Source organism: Podarcis cretensis, assembly GCF_951804945.1.
Source record: "Podarcis cretensis genome assembly, chromosome: 11".
In the NCBI taxonomy this organism is placed as follows: Eukaryota; Metazoa; Chordata; class Lepidosauria; order Squamata; family Lacertidae; genus Podarcis; species Podarcis cretensis.
In genome coordinates, this window is record NC_137180.1 from 40,023,704 (window position 1) to 40,046,333 (window position 22,630).

The window sequence follows — 22,630 nt, forward strand, 5'->3', positions numbered from 1 at the left end:
CCACAGAATTGTAGACTTGGAAGGGTCTCAGAGGGTCATCTAGTCCAACCCTCTGCAACGTAGGGATCTGAATTACAGGCCAGACCGTATGCGGATTTGCAGATAACATGGAAACGTGGTTTCGCACTACTTACTGCATGAGCTTCCCACCTCCTCCATCTTGGCCAGGAGAAGGACTTCTGCCACACTTATTTTTAGTTTCGATGAGTCCTGGTTTATTCATGCTCCAGAGATGGTCTTTTTAAACAAACTGAGAAACCAGCTTCATAATCCATGGGTTGAATTTGCTGCTTTTGAAACTTACAAGAGTTTATTTTAGACCACAAACACACCCCAGTTTGTACATAACAATAGGGCAGGATTTATGGAAACTGAAAGTAAACATGGCAGAAATCCTTACCCCAACCATGTGGGAACATGGAATTTGCAAGTCTGAGGCTTTGGTCAGACTCATTCTAACTTGTGCCATAGTGGTAAGCCATGATTTAGTATTACATGTGAATGAGACCAATGATTCAAATTCTTCTAAACAAAGCAGGCAAGATGGGTAGAGGCAACCATACATGGTATTTAGCCATAAAATTATTACCCAAAAGACATGTTTTAGTTTAACTAAAAAATATTTATTAACAATGTAAAATGTTTAATATTTTACAGTTAGAGCTACTTCTGGCATGCCCTAAAAGCAGTAACACTAAATTGATGTTCAGACACCATGCTTCAACCTTTAATGGAGACAAAATAGGATAATTTGCTTTACATCTGTGGATTTTATAGTTTCCTACACCATCTTTTAAATTTTTAGCCTTTCTTCCCAAAGCTGAAATAGATACATTTGTGGGGGATTTAAAAAGTAAATTAGCTATTTCTATGCATTGTACATATGTAGATATAACTATCTCATATTTACAGGATCAACATATCGATGTTATGTTGCTTGTGTAATAGAAATTAAGATACTGTATTATGAAGCTCTTGTATAAGTTGAGATATAGAGTGGAAGACTAAATATGAATGAGAGCATAAAAAGCAATAGGAGAGTTTGTGCAAGTTCTCTTATGATATTGGATCTTTTTATTTTAGCTTTTTAGAACTTAAGCACAATTTTGCTGTTCTAAATAGTTTTCTATGGATTAGGATTGCTTAATAGAATATGTTCAAATAGTTTTAACATCATACTAGCAAGAGCTACAGTCCTACTATTGTACTGTACACAATTGGCTGTGGTGGTTTGTACACAAAATAAAAAAATCTGAATGTTTTATTTCATAATTATAATATTTGCATCTAATCACAGAATGGTTTAAATCAGGCATGCAGTATGCCATTAAAAAAAGTTAAAAATATTCTTCATAATGTTAAATCGGTTTCCTGATTTGGTTCTTATCAGCAACAAATTGTAAAACTCTTGAAAAGGAGGGAAGAAATAATTAGTCGTGTAGAAAACACACACTACCACTTAGAGCATTAAGGTTTATCCCGCTAAAGGTCAAATTGTATTGGCTGTGGTCATCTGTGCATTTCTGTACTGGATCATCTAGCTCGAGACAAGACAGCACAATCCGAAGAACCTCCGCTTCCGTCTTCGCACTAATGGATAAGGAGTTGAAGTCAAGTTTAGGAGGCTGCTGTCATCTGCGATTTAAAAGAAAACAAAAGATAGAATTAAGCTGAGCAGCAGCAAAGCATATATTCTGAAGGACACGTTTTCTGTGTGTTTCTTCAGAGTTTTGCAACCTGTGGGTCACGATCTGCAAGGGGGGGGGGATTTGTAAAGAAACCCTAGATAATTGTTTTTCATGATGAACTGGCATGATGAATACTTCTTACCACTTTTTGATTTGTTGGCTTATTATAACATGATGTTGACACTTGTAACCAAATATCAGAAAAGCTTCAGTCTTATGTCTTAGCACTTGGGAACTGCTCTGATAGCTGCGGCAGATCTGGTGAGGCATTTATACTGGAAGTTGTTTTGAGTGCCTATTACAGCTCGCCTCTAATGCACCAGCACATGTCATCGTTCATCAAATTCCATACTAATAGGGGGGTTATGTAAATTTTGGCTCGAATGCCTCAAGTAGCAGTCATAAAACAGGCAAACCCGCAGTTAAAATGCATGGAACTAACAACTGCCGAAGATGCAAAGTCCAAAATTCACGTGACAATAAACTGATGGGTCACCGCACCAAGTAAATGTGGGCTTCTGAGTTACCATAACCACTGCTTTACTTTACAATGAGGTAAGGTGAAGCAGCTGCTTCAAATGATGGATCCTAGTTGCCAGTAGGACTGGTAGAGTGGGATTCAAACAGATAGAAATCATGAGGCTCAATCATCTGCGAAGTTCTCCTGCACAAGTTTCATTGAAAAGAATGGAAGCTATGCAGGAATTTTAATGGCTCTGCATGGGAGAACCTCCTGCTGAACTGTAATAATAAAAAAATCTCCCTCTCTTATGATAACTCAGATACACTACATGAAGCAGAACACTGGAAGATTCAGGACAAAAGAAAATACAGTGGTACCTTGGAAGCAGAACGGAAGCTACTGCAGCCAATTGGAAGCCACAACAGATGTTCGGGTTCCAAAGAACGTTCGCAAACCGGAACACTCACTTCCGGGTTTGCGGCGTTCGGGAGCCGAAGAAGAAGAGACTCCCCTAAAGAGTCTCAAAGTGGCTAACAATCTCCTTTCCCTTCCTCCCCCACAGCAAACACTCTGTGAGGTGAGTGGGGCTGAGAGACTTCAAAGAAGTGTGACAAGCCCAAGGTCACCCAGAAGCTGCATGTGGAGGAGCGGAGACGCGAACCTGGTTACCCAGATTACGAGACTACCACTTTTAACCACACCACACTGGTGTTCAACTTCCGAGGTATGACTGTATGTCTTTTAAGCAACACCCGGTGGAACTATGGAATTCACTTCCACAAGAGGCAGCGATGGCCACTAACTTGAATAGCTTTTAAAAGAGGATATGATAAATTCACGGAGGATAAGGCTCTCAATGGCTACTAGCCATGATGGCTGTGTTCCTGCTCCATGGTTGGAGGTGTTATGTCTCTGAATACGGTTGCTAGGAATCACAGGTAGGGAGAGCCCTATTGCATTTAGGTCCTACTTGTGGGCATCCCATAGGTAACTGGTTGACTACTGTAATAACAGTATGCTAGATTAGATGGGCCACTGGCCTGATCCAGCAGGTTCTTATGTTCTTAAAGGTAAAGGTAAAGGGATCCCTGACCATTAGGTCCAGTCGTGATCGACTGGGGTTGCGGCGCTCATCTCGCTTTATTGGCCAAGGGAGCCGGCGTACAGCTTCCGGGTCATGTGGCCAGCATGACTAAGCCACTTCTGGCAAACCAGAGCAGCGCACGGAAATGCCGTTTATCTTCCCGCCAGAGTGGTACCTATTTATCTACTTGCACTTTGAGGTGCTTTTGAACTGCTAGGTGGGCAGGAGGTGGGACCGAGCAATGGGAGCTCACCCTGTCGTGGGGATTCGAACCGCTGACCTTCTGATCGGCAAGTCCTAGGCTCTGTGGTTTAATCCACAGCGCCACCCGCGTCCCATTATGTCCTTAAACACTGCTAAATGGCGGGAGACAGGAACACCGTTTAGGGGTTTTGCCTCTGGCACTGAAATGGCTTGGGCCAGCCCTGCACATACATGAGCTTCAACAGCTCACTGCAAGTATTCCTCCATGAAGAAAAATGTATAATTTGAAATTGGCTCAGGGATGGAAAATCTTCAAATTTATTCTGAAACCAGTGCTTAAATTCATTTTATAAGGTGTGAAAAAGGACCCAGATGAATGGGAGATTACATCTAATCACTGAGTGGCAGATAGCAATGAGGGCTATCATACTGAACTTTAATGTGAGTTTTGTTGGCAACCTCCATTTAAACTCCACGGAAATATTTGAATTTATTCTCCATTTTTATTATGTTTTAGTAGAGAAGTAACTCCTCTAGGCACAGCTAGTTGAACATTATGCCCCTTCATAATTCAGCGTTGTCCAGCTCTTAATTCCTTAAGTTGCTAATGATTACCTAGTTAATAATTACTTATTTCTACCCCATACTTTTACTTTTGTACCCAAAGAAGCTTACAAATACATGAAACAAAAATAAATCCGATCATCATCTATACAGGAGAAGCAGTCCCTAAAATAACCCCGGCCCAATTAGGATTTTAGAGACCAAAACTACCACTTCGAATTGAGACATAATACCAGAGTTGTATGTTCTGATCTATGGGTACCAGGCAAGGTCTGACTGCGACATCACTAACAATATTATTCATATAGTGCCATCAAGTTTACAAACTAACATGAGAGAGAAAAATAGCAGATTAGAGAAGCATGCAACTTAAACTTCTTTTTTATTTTTGCGTGCTTTATTTACCCATATATACAACCTGAACCTGCTATGGAGAAGTTGAGAGCATCAGTATTCCAAGAGGGTTCTGCTTCTCCCATAGGTACAGAAACATTCTTGCCCTTCAGCCTGCCTTGCTCCCTCAAGTCACACCAGTTTCTTCTAACGTTGCTAACCTAAACCTTGCCCTTTTTCTTTTTCATTTTTTTCATTTATTTATTGAATTTATACCATCATATAGGCAGAGGTCTTAGGGCGGTTTATTAATTTTATTTACTGCATAGATTTTTTTTAAAAATAATAATAATTAAACAACATTTTGGGTTTTACAATAAATCAGTCAACCTAGGACTTTCCCTCTCTCCCTCCAAGGTTCCCCCAAAATTTCAATTTGTGCTGCATATTATAGTTACTCCATGCCTTTGCTTCTACAAAAAAACAAAAACAAACAAACAAGCAACAACAACAAAATTCCACTGTCGTTTCCACTGCTGCTCTCACTCAAATCCTATTTGCATCTTAACATGTTTACACTGAGTTTTTAAATAATCAACAAACATTTTCCAATCTTCCTTGGCATGCAATTTAAATTTCAACAGTAGGGAGACCATAGAGGGAAATTATGAATCGAAAGAAAGAGATAAGAATAAAGGGATGTATATGAGTGCAAACTTTATTTCAACTGGGGTAAAGGCTAAGAAGCTAAGCCACACTTCTATAAATTTTTTTTTAATAATTTAGAGGAATGTTACATTGTCAAACCTTTTCTCTATTTAGAATATTAGGAGTTTGTTTAACATTACCAGAAGAAACCAAGTCTGATCACTTAACTATCCAATTATCAGATGCAGAAAAGAAAGGCTTACCTTGATTTTTCAGTGGCAAAGGCATAGTCTCCCTGAGTTTGCTTAAAAGGTTTTTCATTTCTCTCATATCCCTGTAGAAATGAAGCACAGAACTGTTCAAATAGAACAGACATTGCTTAAGCTTAGATAAAAGCTACGTACTTCTGCTTTTCAGGATTCCAAGAATAGTACTATGTCTGAACAAAAAGGATAAAAATAAAATAAAAATCAGAATGTTGGACTGAATAATTTTTGCAGACGTCTAATGGACAAGTGATGGAGTTATAATAAAAAGACCACTGTAAGTCTCCAATTTTATTCAAGTATGTTCTTCCATTAAGAAGGAGTATGGCTGCTCATTCAGAGGCAATTTTTATTCCAGCAAGCTTTTTGTGAAGTTCCATGAAGGGATGTGGAGACAAAGGTCTACTTCCACACATGCCTCACTGTTTAATGGGATCAAATTAGGAATAATAAATAGAAAACATACCTTTCAGTATTTTCAATATCCGTGGAAACCTGCCATAAATGTTGTTGAATGTCTGTTGGTGAAGATGATGTGTCTTCTAAAATAGGGACTTCTGAACTCTCCTCTACTTTACTGTCTATGATCTTGGGTGCGGCACAAGTCTCTATCCCTTTCAAATGGTCAAAAACAAACCAAACTATAATTACAAAAAACCCTCATAACCACATTTCCCCACACCCAGCATCTCTCATTCTTGAAATAATTGCTGGACTTGAGTGCTATGTATACTATGAACTAACGAAATAAGGTAAATAAATAAAAATTCTGTACTATGGAAAGTTCAATTCTGTGTGACCTATATAAATAATGAATTTTTCCGTGGGTTTACATATTCTGCAGAGTTCATTCCCCTTCTATTAAGTAAAGGAAAGTGAACAACTAGTGAGGTACGCAGCCTGGCAACTTTATTATTATTTCTTATTTATTAAATTTCTATTCTGTTACTCTTCCCAAAGAAGTCCAGCTTCTCTTCAGCCACCCCTCTTGTTTCTATGGTTCCACCGCCTATTGTAATGCACACATTTCCAAGGCTATCTTTGCTTATGAACTCTATTTATAGCATGAAATTTTTTGTCAATGATGCCTCTTCCCTCATGCAGCCCCATTCTTATCACAAAGCATTTTGTAATGATCTCCTTAACTAATTTTTATCTGTCATACATAATTAAATGCAATTGCTGTACAGCACTCTACAAACCTTTTGAGTCATTATTGATATTTCTGCTATGAAATCTCTTACTATGTATATATATGATTTCTAGACTGCCACTCATCACACAGTGAACTTGGGGTAGTTTCTAACATAATATAAATACAATAAAATATAGTACATAAAAAACAATAATTAAATAAAACACAGCAGTTCAGAATAAACTTGGAGCATTTTGGAACATCTACACCAATTTTAGTCACCACAACATTGAAAGTCATTTTCAGGGTCCTCATTTCTCTCTATGAAAACAGGTGAGTACATTTCAACATCTCCTCCTCAGCACATCTAAAGATCTCCCTTCCAACTTAATTTTTGTTTCTTATAGCACTTGTACATTTTGAAATTAAGAGTGAGGGAACCAGAACACATTATTTAACCAATTTATTCCTTTTATGCTTACTTAGCTCAAAATTAGGCAAGAAACACACCCTAGTTTAATATTTTAACCCTGGAAAGTTAAAATATTAACTATCAAAAACTGTTATGGTCTAAGATGTTTCGCTATATGTTGCACACAAAATGCTAAACAACGAATGTGCAATGAGTTTCAGTTTGGGAGGTTTCTGAACTGGGTCTGGCAAAGGCCGTGCAGCACTGATTTTATTTTGGAGTGTCCTCAGTGCACCATTTCGATATCATTTTGAATTTCTATCAGGGAAGCACTGTAGCAGAGTCACAGATGTTTCATGTTTTAAACTACCTGTTTGATTATATGAATTCCTTAGAGCATGTCTCACATTGATTTTTTTGGCCTCGTTTAGGTAAAATGCCATGCTTTGGAAATAATTCATTTAACACACAAGGTAAGTCACTCAGGCTAACACAAGTGGTCTGAGTCAAAGGGGTAAGGTGGAAAGTGATGGGCCAGCTACACAAATGTAAAAAATAAAGCAAAAGGGAGCCTTTAATAGTTTAGAGGGTTCCTTGCTCAGGATCTCTTCTAATTGAATTAAATCAAAAATTTGTTTGAATATAAGAGACAACTGAGTGCACTGTTGCAAAATAATGAATTCTTTTAGACAGCACAAGTGCTAGTTGCACACTCACAATGAGAACAAAGTAATAAACTCTGGCATTCAGCAATTTCCGCATGAGAAGCACTTGATTGCCTTCAGGCAGTCGTTCCACATTTTCCAGTGCAGCAGCTCAGCCCCAGACAAAGGGTAACTCTGAAGTGGCATCTGTGCACAGAAGGCCAACACCTTGTAAATTCCCAAATTTGTCATGAGGCATGGCTAACAATAAGCTGCCAGACAGTTCTCAAGATTTTCCTTGTCATTGGTTCACCTGTTGATGGTTAGGATTAATTTTCACATTAGTCTTCTCTCTGCTTCTTTTTATGAAGTACACACAGGGAAGAGGTTTCAGGATGTGGCAGTAGTCAGACTTGTACCTAACTGTTAGGCCAACCAATTTTTTCAAGGATTGTGGAAGACATGCCTAAGGACTTATCTAGACAATGCTGTCCCACAACGCAGTAAGTCAGATATTATTTTGCCAAATGTGGCTATAGATTTTGCAAATATTCATATACCTTTATAATATTATTATTGTTAATATAATCAATTACATTGTGATTAAGAATTTATTGTAGGGATGAGATGAATTACGAAACGCTTAGAGTGTGAGCATGCCACAGAGAAAAAACAGCTTGCTGAACAGATAAGCAGGACATTGTTTACTGAGAGCAGCCCTTGGAAGAAGAGCGTAAGGTTTCTGGACAGCTATGCCCATTTGCCCTCTAGAGGTCAGAGATTATGACCTTAGGTCATATATTGAGAGAACTCCTTGCAATTCTAAAGATATCTGCATTCAGCACATCAGTTCACTAGTCAAGTAGCAACAGATTAAGCACCATATAGGAAATTTGGGCCCAGAGCCACTTTTGGTTGAAGACCTCTGCAGCACCCCAAACAACATATGAAGTTATATTGGTAAGCTGAGGCCTCTGGATTTATAAATAATAATAATAATAATAATAATAATAATAATAGGCACCCACTTCATACATCTCTCTGTGCTTCTAGACTGGCCATCTAGTTAGAGCAAATATCTTGGTAACTGTATCACTGCAGAGCATGTGTGAATGTGTTGCATGACTGACAGCTTTTGAAGAAATGAAATTATACTGTATTTTGATAACTGGTAGCATTGCCTAGGTTTCTGTGCACTCCTTCTCCAATCCTGGGCTGCATTCCTGACAGTAGCCCAATCCATTTTAGGCTTTGCAAGACAGGTTACTGCGTTTACTGGATATGTGTACTGGCATTACCTTGGTACAAAGAAATAGCCCCACTCAGAGGAGGCTATGTTTTTGGATTTTAAACTATGTTATTCCTGAAGTGAATTGCCATTTAATGCATGTCATCCTGAATTTCCATAGGCATTTTGAATTTGTGGCACTGTTTTGATGTTCATTTGGTATAACTGTGGAATTATTTTTAATTTATTGTTCAAACCGCGGTTACATTGACTGTTCTGATATTGTTCCACTGACCTGTTCCCCTCCCCCCTTGCCTGCTGTTGGTTTCCTTTGAGAAATAAAAGTAGACAATAAATATTAAAGGGAGGCTGTCAGCTCCTAAAAGGGACACTTAAAGGATCTCAGAAAACTCTGATGACATGCTTGCTTTGGTATTTTAAAATATGTAAATCACCTTGATCTCTTGGCAGAAAGGTGATATAGAAATACAACGAATTCATACATGGAAATAAAATAGTTTTAGATGTATTTGAAATAAAATAAATAACCAAAGTTAGTGTGCTTAGCACTGGAGTGTAAGGGTATAACAAAAGTGGATCCTGTGAGTCTTTATGACTGCAAAGAGACTTATAGCTCAAGGCTGAAAGGACAAACACCCACCATCCATTACTCAGTGGTTTGAAGTTCTTACTGCCCTTTCTACATTTTAGCGTCTATTTTAAAATCGTCAATCTCGCTTGGATTCATATTAGAACATATGGACTGTTTATATTAGTGTGCTTATTTAAATTTGGATTGCTGAGATTATTTTGATCTTTCTCAATGGATTATTTTATTGTTAATGGGCGTTTACTTTGTTTCTTTCCTCACCCGCTTTTCGTGCTATGTTTGCAATAAAAAATATATGAAGAAAAGAAGAGTACATAGTCTGTGAATAGCAGTGGGTGAAAAAAGCAGTTCCTTAAGAGTTATTCCGGTTGTTTTAACAATTCTAAGGGTCTCTATGCTTCATGGCTAATTTTTTTTTAGTGGGGAAAGTGCTCAGCTCGAAAAAAGAACTGTAGATAAAATGGCAGGCTGGAGGGCGGGTTTGGACTTGAGATTTTTCATGCACCATCCAACAGATGCACTCAACACTTCTGCAATCACATCTGTGTGGTACTCAGCAACTTACTTAAAAATTAGATTAGTTATAGAAATATTAAGCCTAAGTGAAAAAATATTTGAATAACAACTTTTCCTAGCCATATTTCAACTAAAGAAACCTTTCCATATATTAAGTTGTTGTCTAAAAGGGAGCAAGGAAGAATTCCTGAAAATATAGAACCCTGTAGCTGTGCTTTATTAGGATTCAATCATCCTGACTAGATGTCCATGGGGGAAAGCCATCTTTTCTCCACAAGAATGTTCCAGAGAGCAATGCTTCATCATAATGTTGCATCATTCCCAGGGAAGTTCTGTCCCCATGGATACTACTGGATGGCTGTGGTCAATCAAGCTGCACCTTGAAACAGCTAAAAGGGAAAGGAACCACCCTCAGATACCTGTTATTTGAAGGGTGAGACTTCCCTATGAAATAATTTTACCTGCTCCGAAGAGACTGAATCAACACTGGAAGGGGTGTTTTGCTTCACCCCTTAAAAATACTGGAAAAAGCTAGACAAAATATTTCATTCCAGCTTTAGTTAGAAACCATTTTAGGGTCTGCTCTGTGGTGGCAACAGTAGTGAAGAAAATTTACTTCGCCACTACCTTATTTTTAAAAGACATTTGAAGGCAGCCCTGTTTAGGGAAGTTTTTAAAATTTAATGCTGTATTGTTTTTAACACTCGATTGGGAGCTGCCCAGAGTGGCTGGGGAAACTCTGGGCTGGGCAGGGTATGTATGTATGTATGTATGTATGTATGTATCAATCAATCAATCAATCAATCAATCAATCGATCATTGCTACTACTACTACTATTGCAACTGCACAATGTTAGCCAGTGAATCTAATTTGAGTGGTGAGGGCCTCTTTCACATGGGCCCAGGTGATGAATGGATGAAGCCTGCAGAGATCAATTTGTACCACATTTTCCAAATAAAGACCACTCACCTCTATTCCTACTTGGAGGCTATAGTTAACCCATAGTTAAGCACTGTCTGGCTTTGTCATTTTGGATACTTTTCAGCCTAACTGCGCTGGGCTAAAAGGAAAAACCACCTGACCTGGTTTAGGCTACCTTCCTTTGTTCCCTATGAATATTTTCTAATAAAATTTGCAGTTATGTAACACTTTTCCTGACTGTGCCAAACACTTCAAATGTATCCTTAGTAATCCTGACAACAATGCTGCAAAATATATCTTTGTTGCCATGCTACAGATTGGGGAGAGGGTAGAAGAAAGCTGAAGAAATGCTACCTTGCCTAAAGCTACCTAGCAAGTTCATGGTTGAAGTAAATATTTGAACCAGATGGGGCTTCCCAACTCACATTACACTGCAGCAGCTCCCCAAATTATGACTGGGCATTTAGAGCAGCAAGCTACTACAGATATGAGGGCTTATTGTGAAAATATTATAAAAACCCAACAGCATTTGTGCATTAAAAGCATTCACCGCTTATATAAATGTGCTTTATAAATAAGGACAGCTGTAAGAACAGGTCCTATTGATGGAAAGTACGTCCCCACATTTCCTAGTATTGTTTACTGGCATGAATTAACAGGGAACAGATGAGCGGAGATGCGTTTCTTATATGGCTCCACAGTAGATGTGCCCAGCGTTGTCTTCTGCCCAATTAGTGTGTGGGGGGAAAGCATCGTGTTTGCAAGAGAAGGGCACATCTGGATTAGAAACAGCTCAATGTATTTCTGTGGAGCAGCTATTTTTGTTCTTGAGATTTTTTCCACTATACAAGCAGCCTACTTTTCCTCCTGTAGGTCAGCTCCCTCCAGGAGTAGTCTGAACTTGGGTAACTAGCTGAACTTTACAAAAGATATAAAAAGCAACAAAGAGCCCCAGGCTTTGATTCTGCAGAGTTGTTCTATACCCATGAGGAAGATGAAGTTAGCAAAAGTGCTGAACAGAACAGCCTGCTTTTGCTAAACACCTATAAGCACAGTCTTCCCCTCCTCCAGCAGAGACTAGACTTGGGCCAGACTTATTCACAAATGCTAACATTTGTTCAGCCCTTTCTGGTTCTCATGAAAACTTCCATGAAAAAGCTAACACGCATCAACTAGGCTAGCTCAGTAGACTTTTCCTTGGAAAACTGTACATAGAGCCAATTTGGGTATATGGCCACGAATTCAGAGCTACACCAAAAGCAGCACTGCTAGGCATAGAAGATGCAGCAGCTGTGAAATATATTGATGAAATGCAACCTGCTAGATATGTTGTAACATACCACAATCTATGCCAGATAGACATACGCAAGCTCAGTGCGCAGCCCACTGATAAGTATGAAAGACTTGAAGAGGACGAAGGGACGAGGCCGCAGAGGTTCTCAACCTGTGGGTCCCCAGATGGTGTTGGACTACAACTCCCACCATCCCTAGCTAGCAAGGCCAGAGCTCAGGGATGATGGGAGTTGTAGTCCAACAACATCTGGGGACCCACAGGTTGAGAACCTCTGGACTAGGGGGATTAGGGCTCATCCATAGGCATGATTGTCCCATGCCTAAAAAGCATGGGCATGAGAGGTTTCCCCCTTGCCCCACTCTTTTCCTAGGGAAAACCCACCCTTTAGCTATAAATCAAGGCAAACAACAATCCAGAGAAAACAACCCCTATCATTCCTAAGCACTGGCCATGTGTGCTGGAGCTGATGGGAGCTGGAATACAACAAGAGGACCATAGGTTCCCAATCAGTTCACCCGAGGTCTATTTAGGTGGAAAAACCAAAGAGGAACTACAGTTCTAAAAGTAAGTCATTGCATCTCATTTAATGATTATGGGCCAATGGAAATAGTGTTGTTCTTGGATATGGGATTTTTGGTTCTAAATTCCTCCAAAACTATAAATTTTAACTATGTGTATGGAGGAGATAAGGAAGAAGGAAAGGATGTGAGGGTGGGGTGATCATGACCTTGAGCTCTTAGGATGAAAGGCAGGATCTAAATGTAACAAACAAACAAATACTTAATAAATATGGAAGATGGTTTTTATAATAACTTTTTTTGCTACTTATCTAAATTTTATCTTGTAATGACTTATGGTTATGATCAATATATTGATTCTTTCTATTTCAATGGAAGCAACTAATCCATGTGCATATTCCACTGAAATCAACAGTGTAGGCTAAGTTTTCAAGAATTTTAGGTGCATGTTGGCGCGGACACAGTTGTCCAGAATGAGGCATAAAGCGCTCTAACATCCCATGGGCAGGCTAGTTGGAGAATAACAGATGAAGCTGCATGGCAAAAGTCCTGTTTAACACATAGCCAATGACAACTGAAGTGAATGAAGCAAGACCAAGAGCATTTATGATGTAGGTGAATACCTTTTCGATGAAGCTGAAGTGATCCTAGTAGGCATATGGATTTTAGCATCTCTGTCGTATACATTTCTAAGCAACACTGCAACTGAATATATAGTCTACAGATCTCAGGATGAATCTCACCATCTTCTGGGCTGCAACAATATATAAAAAGAATCAAACAGAAAATGTTATTTCCATAATTTATCTGTCTCCACAGTTTAGACATTCTAGACAGTTTTTAAAAACGGTCTATTTTTGAAGAATTATATACGCACCTTGTAATTCTATAGACATCTTTTAAGGTGTATGATTTAACAATACAGATGATAATACTATTATTATTATTGTTATTATTATTTATGTATTTATACTTCACCTTTTTCTCTGGTGGGACTCAAGGTGGCTTACAGATAAATACAAGAACTGCTAAAACGTAGAGAAATCCATCATTGAAATACAATTAAACATTGATAGAATTAAGACTATATACATGTTTAAAACATACCAATAATTTTGTAATGCTGATCTGAAATAAAAATTGCAGACAGGACCAGCTCAGCTTGTAGCTCCAAGTATACCACGAAAAACGCATATGGCGGGGGGGGGGGGGGGGAGAGAAGAAGAGGCATGGTGCGAATTTCCCCACAAGATGTAGGTTCTGTCCCTAAATCTAAAAAGAGTCAATCACCCCTGGGTGAGCAATGAATTCTGAGGGACTTGCAAAACAAATGTGTGAATAAAATGTCATTTTTCCTGATGTTTTATTTAACCTGGTCAAATACAGTACCTTAAAATGTTTTCAAGCTACATGCAGTACTGCACAAAGATAAAAACTGGACTAAACAGGGGAAAGCTTTAACTTAAGTACTATAATTTCTGATTCCTGTCAAAAGTAATTCCAGCCTTGGATTAAACACTATTTATAGCAGCAGATGCCACACAAGTTCAGAGTAATTACTGATTTTAAAGATCACAATTTCTCCTTTGGCTCTACCCTCTCTCCCTTTTACTCCAACCAACAACCCTAGAGACACGATCAGATGCTGACTCGCTGCTCTAATGCTGCAATGCCCTGTTAATGTGCTATTTTTTGTAACCCTTCTTCTTAGATTACAGCTGACTTCCGTTCTCAAATGCATGGCTGTTATCTTCATTGATTTCTTTTGAAATCACACTCATGAGGGCAAAATATCCTGTTCGGAGTATAACTTGTACAAAGATGTTCTTCAGCATCCCTGGTGGTTGTAAAGATTCATCCTTTGCACGATGTTTCAGAACTCTCTTTTTAATGCCAGCAGAGTCCTCTCAGAGGTGTTCTTATGCCAAGTTTGCAGTTAGAGTGGACCATGAGGTCAAGAGAGGCAGGTCTTTTGTTTTCTCTTTTAAAAGTGCTGGGGCCTTTTACCCAAAAAGAATGATAGGTAAGGTAAAGGTAAAGGTAAAGGTACCCCTGCCCGTACGGGCCAGTCTTGACAGACTCTGGGGTTGTGCGCCCATCTCACTTAAGAGGCCAGGGGCCAGCGTTGTCCGGAGACACTTCCGGGTCACGTGGCCAGCGTGACATCGCTGCTCTGGCGAGCCAGAGCCGCACACGGAAACGCCGTTTACCTTCCCGCTGGTAAGCGGTCCCTATTTATCTACTTGCACCCGGAGGTGCTTTCGAACTGCTAGGTTGGCAGGTGCTGGGACCGAGCAGCGGGAGCGCACCCCGCCGCGGGGATTCGAACCGCCGACCTTTCAATCGGCAAGCCCTAGGCGCTGAGGCTTTTACCCACAGGGCCACCCGCGTATAATTTATAAAATACTAGGAATTTATGAGAAATGTTGAAAAATTAAGGCCTAGGGAAATACACTTTTTCTGTAAATGTTTTCAATAATTTTCAGTTTGCACTGGGAAATTCCATGGAGCAAGGGTAGCGAACGTGGTGCCCTTCAGATGTTGTTGGACTACAAGTCCCATTACCGCATCCATTATGGTCAATGATAAGGGATGATGGGAGTTGTAGTCCAACAAAACACCTGGAAGGCATCACATTGGTTACTTCTGTGCTAGAGTGATCTAATTTAGCATGTTAATTTTTCTTGTATTTAGTATAATAATAATAATCTGCAATGATCAAACTTGATATTTGTTTATTGTTACTAATGAACTTATGGCACTGAAAATTTCCTGTTTTTTTTTTAAAAAAGGCCTTCAAAAGATTTCCACCAGTAATCATTTATTATACCTCATATGAATGACCTTTTTTTTTACAGTGTATTGATTTTTACATTTGACTGTCACTGTGACAAGACACTACAGTAACTAGCAACAGCAATCATAAGTACTGTAATGCTCAGTAGAATTTTGTTGTACTAATTTGTTGTTGTTGTTGTTTAGTCATTTAGTCATGTCCGACTCTTCGTGACCCCATGGACCAGAGCACGCCAGGCACTCCTGTCTTCCACTGCCTCCCTCAGTTTGGCCAAACTCATGTTGGTAGCTTCAAGAACACTATCCAACCATCTCATCCTCTGTCGTCCCCTTCTCCTTGTGCCCTCCATCTTTCCCAACATCAGGGTCTTTTCCAGGGAGTCTTCTCTTCTCATGAGGTGGCCAAAATTTTGGAGCCTCAGCTTCAGGATCTGTCCTTCCAGTGAGCACTCAGGGCTGATTTCCTTAAAAATGGATAGGTTTGATCTTCTCTAAAGATGTCTATCACTGATAGCAATGTTTTATCCTATATAAAGTGGAGCTCTAATGCTTCTGTGTTACTTTTCTAGATGAAGAAATGTGATTAAAAATAAAAGTATGCAGCAAAGCTCTGAACATTAAACAATTCTGTATCAAAATCACAGGTGTTTGAGAAGATCCTGAGAGCAAATAAGAGGCTAAATCACGGTCTTTTGTGTGTGCAAAAGATCCACCCTTCACAAGCACCAAGCCAGATAATAGTGTTAAGAATTCACTCACGTGTCTGTTCCTATGTGACAGAGGGTAATTCCAATTAGGTTTGAAATATAGTGTTTCAGAGTGAGCCAGAATTCTTATTGCTTAAGATTTTTAGAAACATCACTTACAAATGGTCTCAGATGTGGCTGATGCCATTTCCAACCTAGGGTTCCCTAGTTAAGTTACCAGAAGTCCAGATGCCAATAGAAGCCGTGGGGCTAATATGTTTGGCTCCAATTTCCTGATGTAGCCACCCTCAAGTAGCCAAAATCTGAACGCGCATTTGCACATATTCATTTCTAGGGTTGGAAGGATCTGTTTCACATTTTCCCATTCTTAAATTCAGTTCTCCACATTTCTGCAGTGATTTGTCGATTTCATTATAAAAAGCCCTCATGGAAATTCTTCAGTATTTTAGTGTGGATTTCTCATAGTAAACACATTTTTGTCTGCAGTTTTGACCAATGCACACATTTATGCAAGCAACCTCTCCTAATATAATGCATTTTTGTAAACATTGGTTGGAGGACTGCATCAAAGAATTCGGTTAAGTGCGAATTTTGAAAGATGGATGTGTTTCGGTTTTCACATTGCTTTGGAAAGTGTCTAATTGATAAATTCAACTTTAAATGTGTACTGAATCAAATTTCACCCGCATTCCTATTCATTTCCTCTAAGGTCCCCTACTTATTTTGGCTCAGTCAGCAACCCATAGTGCATGATACTACAAGAACAACTTCTCCATTGGCTACCATTTTAAAGCTATATATCCATAATTTTTCCTACTTGAATACACCTTAAAGTGAAAGTCCAAAATCACAAAATAAATCTCTTACAATTAGCACTATGAAAGTCAACCTGTGTTCTATGCTATCAAAGTTATCAATTTAATATACATTGTTAGCACTAAGAAACTCAGTTATCTTTCTTCGTATGTGCAGTACTTTTAAGACATTCAGAATTAATGACACTAGCTAATAATAACCGGAATAGCAAATATTAATATCTAGAACACATCTACACTGACAAACAAGCTACTAAGCAATTACATATAAACCCCATAGAGGGAGCTCTAATACTAATCATTACCTTTTCAGCATTGTTATTTGACCACCACTAGCTTAACCCATAAAACAGAAAGGAATATACAGACACAGGATTCTATCCCTGGAAATAAAATATTTATTTCATAAAATTTATATACTGCTTGATTGTAGAAAAATCTCATGTCACTGGGGCTGTTACCAACCAGCGAATATATTATTTCTAAAATACTATATATTACGTAGTTGCTTTATAAGTAACTAATTTAACCTATCATTATATTGCTTGTAGACAGATTGGGATTAAAACTGGAAAACCAAGCTGTGTGAGTTTTTTAAAATTTTGCACCAGGTTATTATTATTATTATTATTATTATTATTTTGGGTGTGTGCGGTTTGAGTTCAGGAGTACTGAAGCAAAGGCCCATAGAGCAATGGAATGGAATTGTTTCAAATCTACAGCTCATAAACAGCCTCTCTCTTTCCAATTGCAATGGAGAACAGAGATTTTTTCAGCCTGGACCTCTAGATTCTGAATTGAGGGGAAAGACAGAGAAATGGTTGCTATGGTGACTAGGCCTTGTCCATGCTATACCACAATAGTGTCATGACAATGTGAAGAAGGTATGAAGTTGGCTACTTCCAGTGGTTCTGGACCCAGAGTGAACCCCAATAAGACCCTAGGATTTCATCAGTTGCCCCAAGACTAAGGGAAGCTATTTTTCGGGCAGTAAATAAAAGTGGTGCAATTAACCTTTCCCTTTCTCAGTGGCGTAGCGTGGGGGGTGCGGGGGGGGGGGGCCGGCCGCACCATCTGGGGAGGGGGCGCGCTCGCACTCACAGCTCTCTGCCCCTACCTGGCTCACTCACTCTCTCTCACTGCAAACAATACATGTGCTTAGGGGGTAAGGGTTTCTTTAACTAATCTAGTGGAAGAGACTCGAGTGCTAAAATACACGGGTTAGGGGGCGCAAATTACTTGCCTTGCCCCAGGTGCTGACAACCCACGCTACGCCACTGCCCTTTCTAACATTTCGTTTATCAATACAGAACCAAATTTTATTTGTAAACAAAGGGGGATTAAAGGAACCAATCACTGAGCAGAAAAAAAAGATGACAGGGAAAAGGGGTAAGCCTCAAGTTTTGTTGCTGGATTTATTACCACCACCACCACAATTTTTAAAATTAAAAACAATGCTTATAATTGCATTTTTTTTAAAAAATTGAGTTTAAGTAGAATACATGCAGAATTATAATTACAAGATGACTGCATTGCACTTGCATTATATTTATATGGAACTAGTGAAAGTGAAAAGGAGGAAAAAAGAGACAAATATCTATATATTCTAATCTGAGAACAGAAAATAATTTAACCATCATCCTGAAACCGGATTTCAAAACATTTTAAGACCACAATATAGTGATTAAGGGACGCAGGTGGCGCTGTGGGTTAAAGCCTCAGCGCCTAGGGCTTGCCGATCGAAAGGTCGGCGGTTCGAATCCCTGCGGCGGGGTGCGCTCCCGCTGCTCAGTCCCAGCGCCTGCCAACCTAGCAGTTCGAAAGCACCTCCGGGTGCAAGTAGATAAATAGGGACCGCTTACCAGCGGGAAGGTAAACGGCGTTTCCGTGTGCGGCTCTGGCTCGCCAGAGCAGCTTCGTCACGCTGGCCACGTGACCCGGAAGTGTCTCCGGACAGCACTGGCCCCTGGCCTCTTAAGTGAGATGGGCGCACAACCCCAGAGTCTGTCAAGACTGGCCCGTACGGGCAGGGGTACCTTTACCTTTACTATAGTGATTATGCCCAAATCTTTGTTATATTCCATAAACAGCTGTCAAATTGTTGCAAATTTATCTTGTCTTTTTCCTTTCTCTTTAAATCTGCTCAATTCAATCTGGCCATTGAGGCAATCTCCATCATTTTTAATCTCCTCTACATTAACAGTTGGCAAACTCCTTCCCCCCCAAAACAAAATTCTTCCTGTCAACACTATATATAAAGCCAATTCCTTATGTTCCTATCTGAAGAAACCACCTGCATAGTCTAAAGAAAAAGCCATGGGTTCAATGGTATCTTATACACGAACATATCTGAAGTCTGAATCTTGGCTAATTTTCAGGTGTTTTTTTAAAAAAAATCAGTGCATATTTCCACCACTAGCATAATTTCTTTTTCATGCAAACAGGTTTCCCCCACTTTGATGTATTCCTGTTCCTCAACTTTTCTTTTCTTTTTTGTAGGGGGGGGGAGAGAATAAGAGAGAATAAAATTTTGCTTTTAATTTTTGCGGCTTCTACCACTGGCTTGGGTTTTTCTGAGCTATTTTCTCTCTCTTTAATATTTGTACTGGTTCGTCATCATGCTGTGACAACATTGTGAGCCACTAGGGGAACAAGAGGGACACAGACTAAGCCAAACTTTGAAGGTCAGGAATCTATCTCAGAGACTGAATGATTCACCTCAGAAGGAGTACAGGAGATAGAGATGTTGCCATGTCCTGTCAAGATTGGGTCAATAACATTAAGGTGTATTTGACCCAAGAGATATACAGATCTCATATTTATTAACAGTATATCAAAAACAGTTTCACATACTATAGAAAGAAAAGCAGGAATACAATTGGAATGAATTTTTAAAATCCCAGGATGATAAGCACAACATTTAATTTAATTATTTTTATTTCTCCCCCTTACTCAGAAAACTACAGGACTTTCTTTGCCATACCGGTATGCTTGGTTCATATATAATTAATGGGCCAAAATTAATTTTAACCATGTATTCAGATTTCTTAGGGAACTGAATGCAAAAACTTTTCAGGAGATTGGTCACTCAACTATACCCTCATGCAAGACAACCAGTTCCCTTGACAACCTTGAAGTTTCACCCCCTTAATCGTACTGGTTTGAAAATGTTTGCTATATTCTTAATTTCTGGCTTTCAACCCAGTTAATCAATTCACATTATCCCCACCGAAGAATTCCACCACATGGATGGCCAGTTCCAAAATGGCAGAGCCATCCTTTGAAACTGGTACAACTAGCATGCTAAAAGAACAGAAAGGGAGCAAGCAGGAGTAGATGGTACAGTGTTGTGCTGCTTCCCTGCCAACAGTGGTGTATTTCATGCTTAATGGGATGGTGTGGGGCACAGGAAAGGCCAGGACCATGTAGGCGCACTGGCAGTGTCTCACATGTCCCACTGGTTCTCTCTGTTACACCAGGTTTCAGTTATGCCTACCAGATCAATGCCATCCTCTAAGACCAAGCTCTCCAGTTCATAAATCTTGTCTCGGGGGCTTCTAGCATTAGCATATCGACACTTGTACACAGTCTCCCTCTTCACGTTTCTTTGGCACTTGCATTTTTGACCTGCAGTGCTTTGCCCTCTCTGAGTCAGGTGATGAACTCATAATAAAAGCTGATATCTATTCCCAGAAGTTATGCTCTCCACGCTAATGCTTACTTATGCATACAATGATCCCTTAGTGATGAAACATGATTAAGTAGGATATGACAGCACAGTATGGCACCCTTGACAATAGCAAGCCGAAGAGCAGATATAGTTATATTCAATAAATATGAGACCATAAATGGAAGCGTTAATTTAAATTATTTGTGGCATGTGGCTGGGATATTCGCTTGTTAAATCACATTCCTTTTCTGAAGTTGCTTAAAATGCTAGAAAACCCCAATAATCTTACCAGTGTTCACTAATTCACAAAAAAGTCTCCGGTTTTTTAGGCACCAGGAAGCATATGCCATGAATGCCAGTCTTTAAAGTATAAGATTTTCACACTTGCTTCTTGATGTAAAACTTTCAGGTTCAGATAGCTAGTAATCTGGTCAATATAAATCTGGAGTTGAACAGGCTTATGCTAGGGGAAATCCAGATATTTTTTTCCTTAATATTCTAATTTAAAGTCAATATTAGGAGGAGGAATGGGTGGTGGTTTGGGGGAAGGCCCTGGTGCAGTTATTCCCCAACCCCCAACCCCAATAACACTTCATGGAAAGTATCATCACCCAAATGTGAGCAAAGACCAGGGCCGGACCCCAAATCCATTCAAAGCTCCGATGCTCTAGTTACCTTTTCTAATGTCTCTGGAAAGCAAGCAGCAGGAGCCCCAGATCCTGAAAGGAAGCGGCGGATTGCAGTGAACAGCTTTATGATGGTATTTTTCTCGTTGGGGAAAGATCAACCCAGTCAGTTGTTTTAGGAGACAGTTTGGCCACACTGGATGTCCAAAATCAATGCTCCAGAATCTGGATGAACCCAAACGGCTCTAATTTTAAGAGTTTAGATAGCGGTATATATTTCAGGCAGGATGTTTTAGCTTTTAGAGGTTCTTCTTCTACTTCCCAGATTCTGGTACATACTATGCTGTCTACACAGATGTCTTCAGGGCAGTGGGGCTGATCCAAAGAGCAAATGGGGCACTGCCCCACCAACCTCAGCTGCCCAGCATGTTTTGCTCCTTCCTTAAACCTAGTATTACTGAAGCTTTCTCCATAGAAGTCACCAGTTCTTATCTACCGCACAGCAATGCTTCATTTATTAATCTAGCTTAGTTCACTAACTAATAGATACCAAAGCATTTTACGGGTATTTACAAGGATGTAAGGTGAAGGAGGTTCTGACCAAAAAGAAACTGCAGGAACACATTCTACTCTTATATAATTTGTGACCATGCTGTCCCTGACACTGACTGTCATTTAATTGTTTAATATACACATATACTTAATGTGTCAACTTTCTTATTTTCCCAACTGCACATTATCAGCTTTCCAGCTCCATAATTTCCCCCCAACTCTACATTTTGTGTTTAGCTGCACACTAAAAAAACCACCCTTTGAAAAACTTCCATCTTTTGGTCATATTTCCTACAATGATGCATGATAACACTGCTCAAGAGTGCGATAAAACATCCTATATGAACAAGGAAGCCTCAGAGTTCTGACGCAATCATCAGTAAATAAAACAATAGCAGTAAAACTTTCCAAGAGATCACATTTTCACCATTAACCATCTTCCCCTCCAATAAATTGATGTCTGGCAAGAACTAAGTATGTCCCACAAAGAATGCCCAATAAGATTCCATCTGAGGTCAATAATACTATTTGTGATATCTCTGTCCTGGGATTTGTAAAAATGAGGGAAAAAACCCAAAGCCCTGCATATGGGCATCAAGCTAAAATACATAGCATATTAGCTTGTGCGGCCTGTATTTTCTTTTAAATTGTTTGTGATAGATGTGCAATTTTGCTTTTTGAAATCACTTCAGCCAGAAATTGTGTGAAAACTGCATGCAAATGAATCATGGTGTTTTCTTTTTAACGTGGCATTTCCAACCTCTGAAGATGAAAGCTACTATTCAGATTTTTAAAAGGCTTGTGTCTCTGGTAGTGAGAACTGCTGCAACAAAAAACAAACAGCAAAAAGAATAAAGAAAAGCTCCACACAGTTCTTACTTCATGCTTCTTTGGAACTTGGCCTTTAGCTATTAACTGTCATGAAAGTAAGCTTT

The 22,630-nt window shown here is 39.3% G+C and overlaps 1 protein-coding gene across 2 annotated transcripts in view; it reads right to left on the reverse strand.

Moving 5' to 3' along the window:
• Nucleotides 1-601: 601 nt before the first annotated feature.
• Nucleotides 602-22,630, reverse strand: part of RGS7BP (regulator of G protein signaling 7 binding protein) — a 57,705-nt gene continuing 35,676 nt past the window's right edge. For both annotated transcript variants that reach the window (XM_079995827.1, XM_079995828.1), the window contains 4 exons: nt 13,153-13,283; nt 5,717-5,864; nt 5,248-5,318; nt 602-1,635 (listed from right to left, as the gene is read on the reverse strand). In XM_079995827.1, the coding sequence (XP_079851953.1) occupies nt 1,538-1,635; nt 5,248-5,318; nt 5,717-5,864; nt 13,153-13,283 (448 nt within the window). In that variant the 3' untranslated portion in view covers nt 602-1,537. The remainder of the gene's footprint in view (nt 1,636-5,247; nt 5,319-5,716; nt 5,865-13,152; nt 13,284-22,630) is intronic.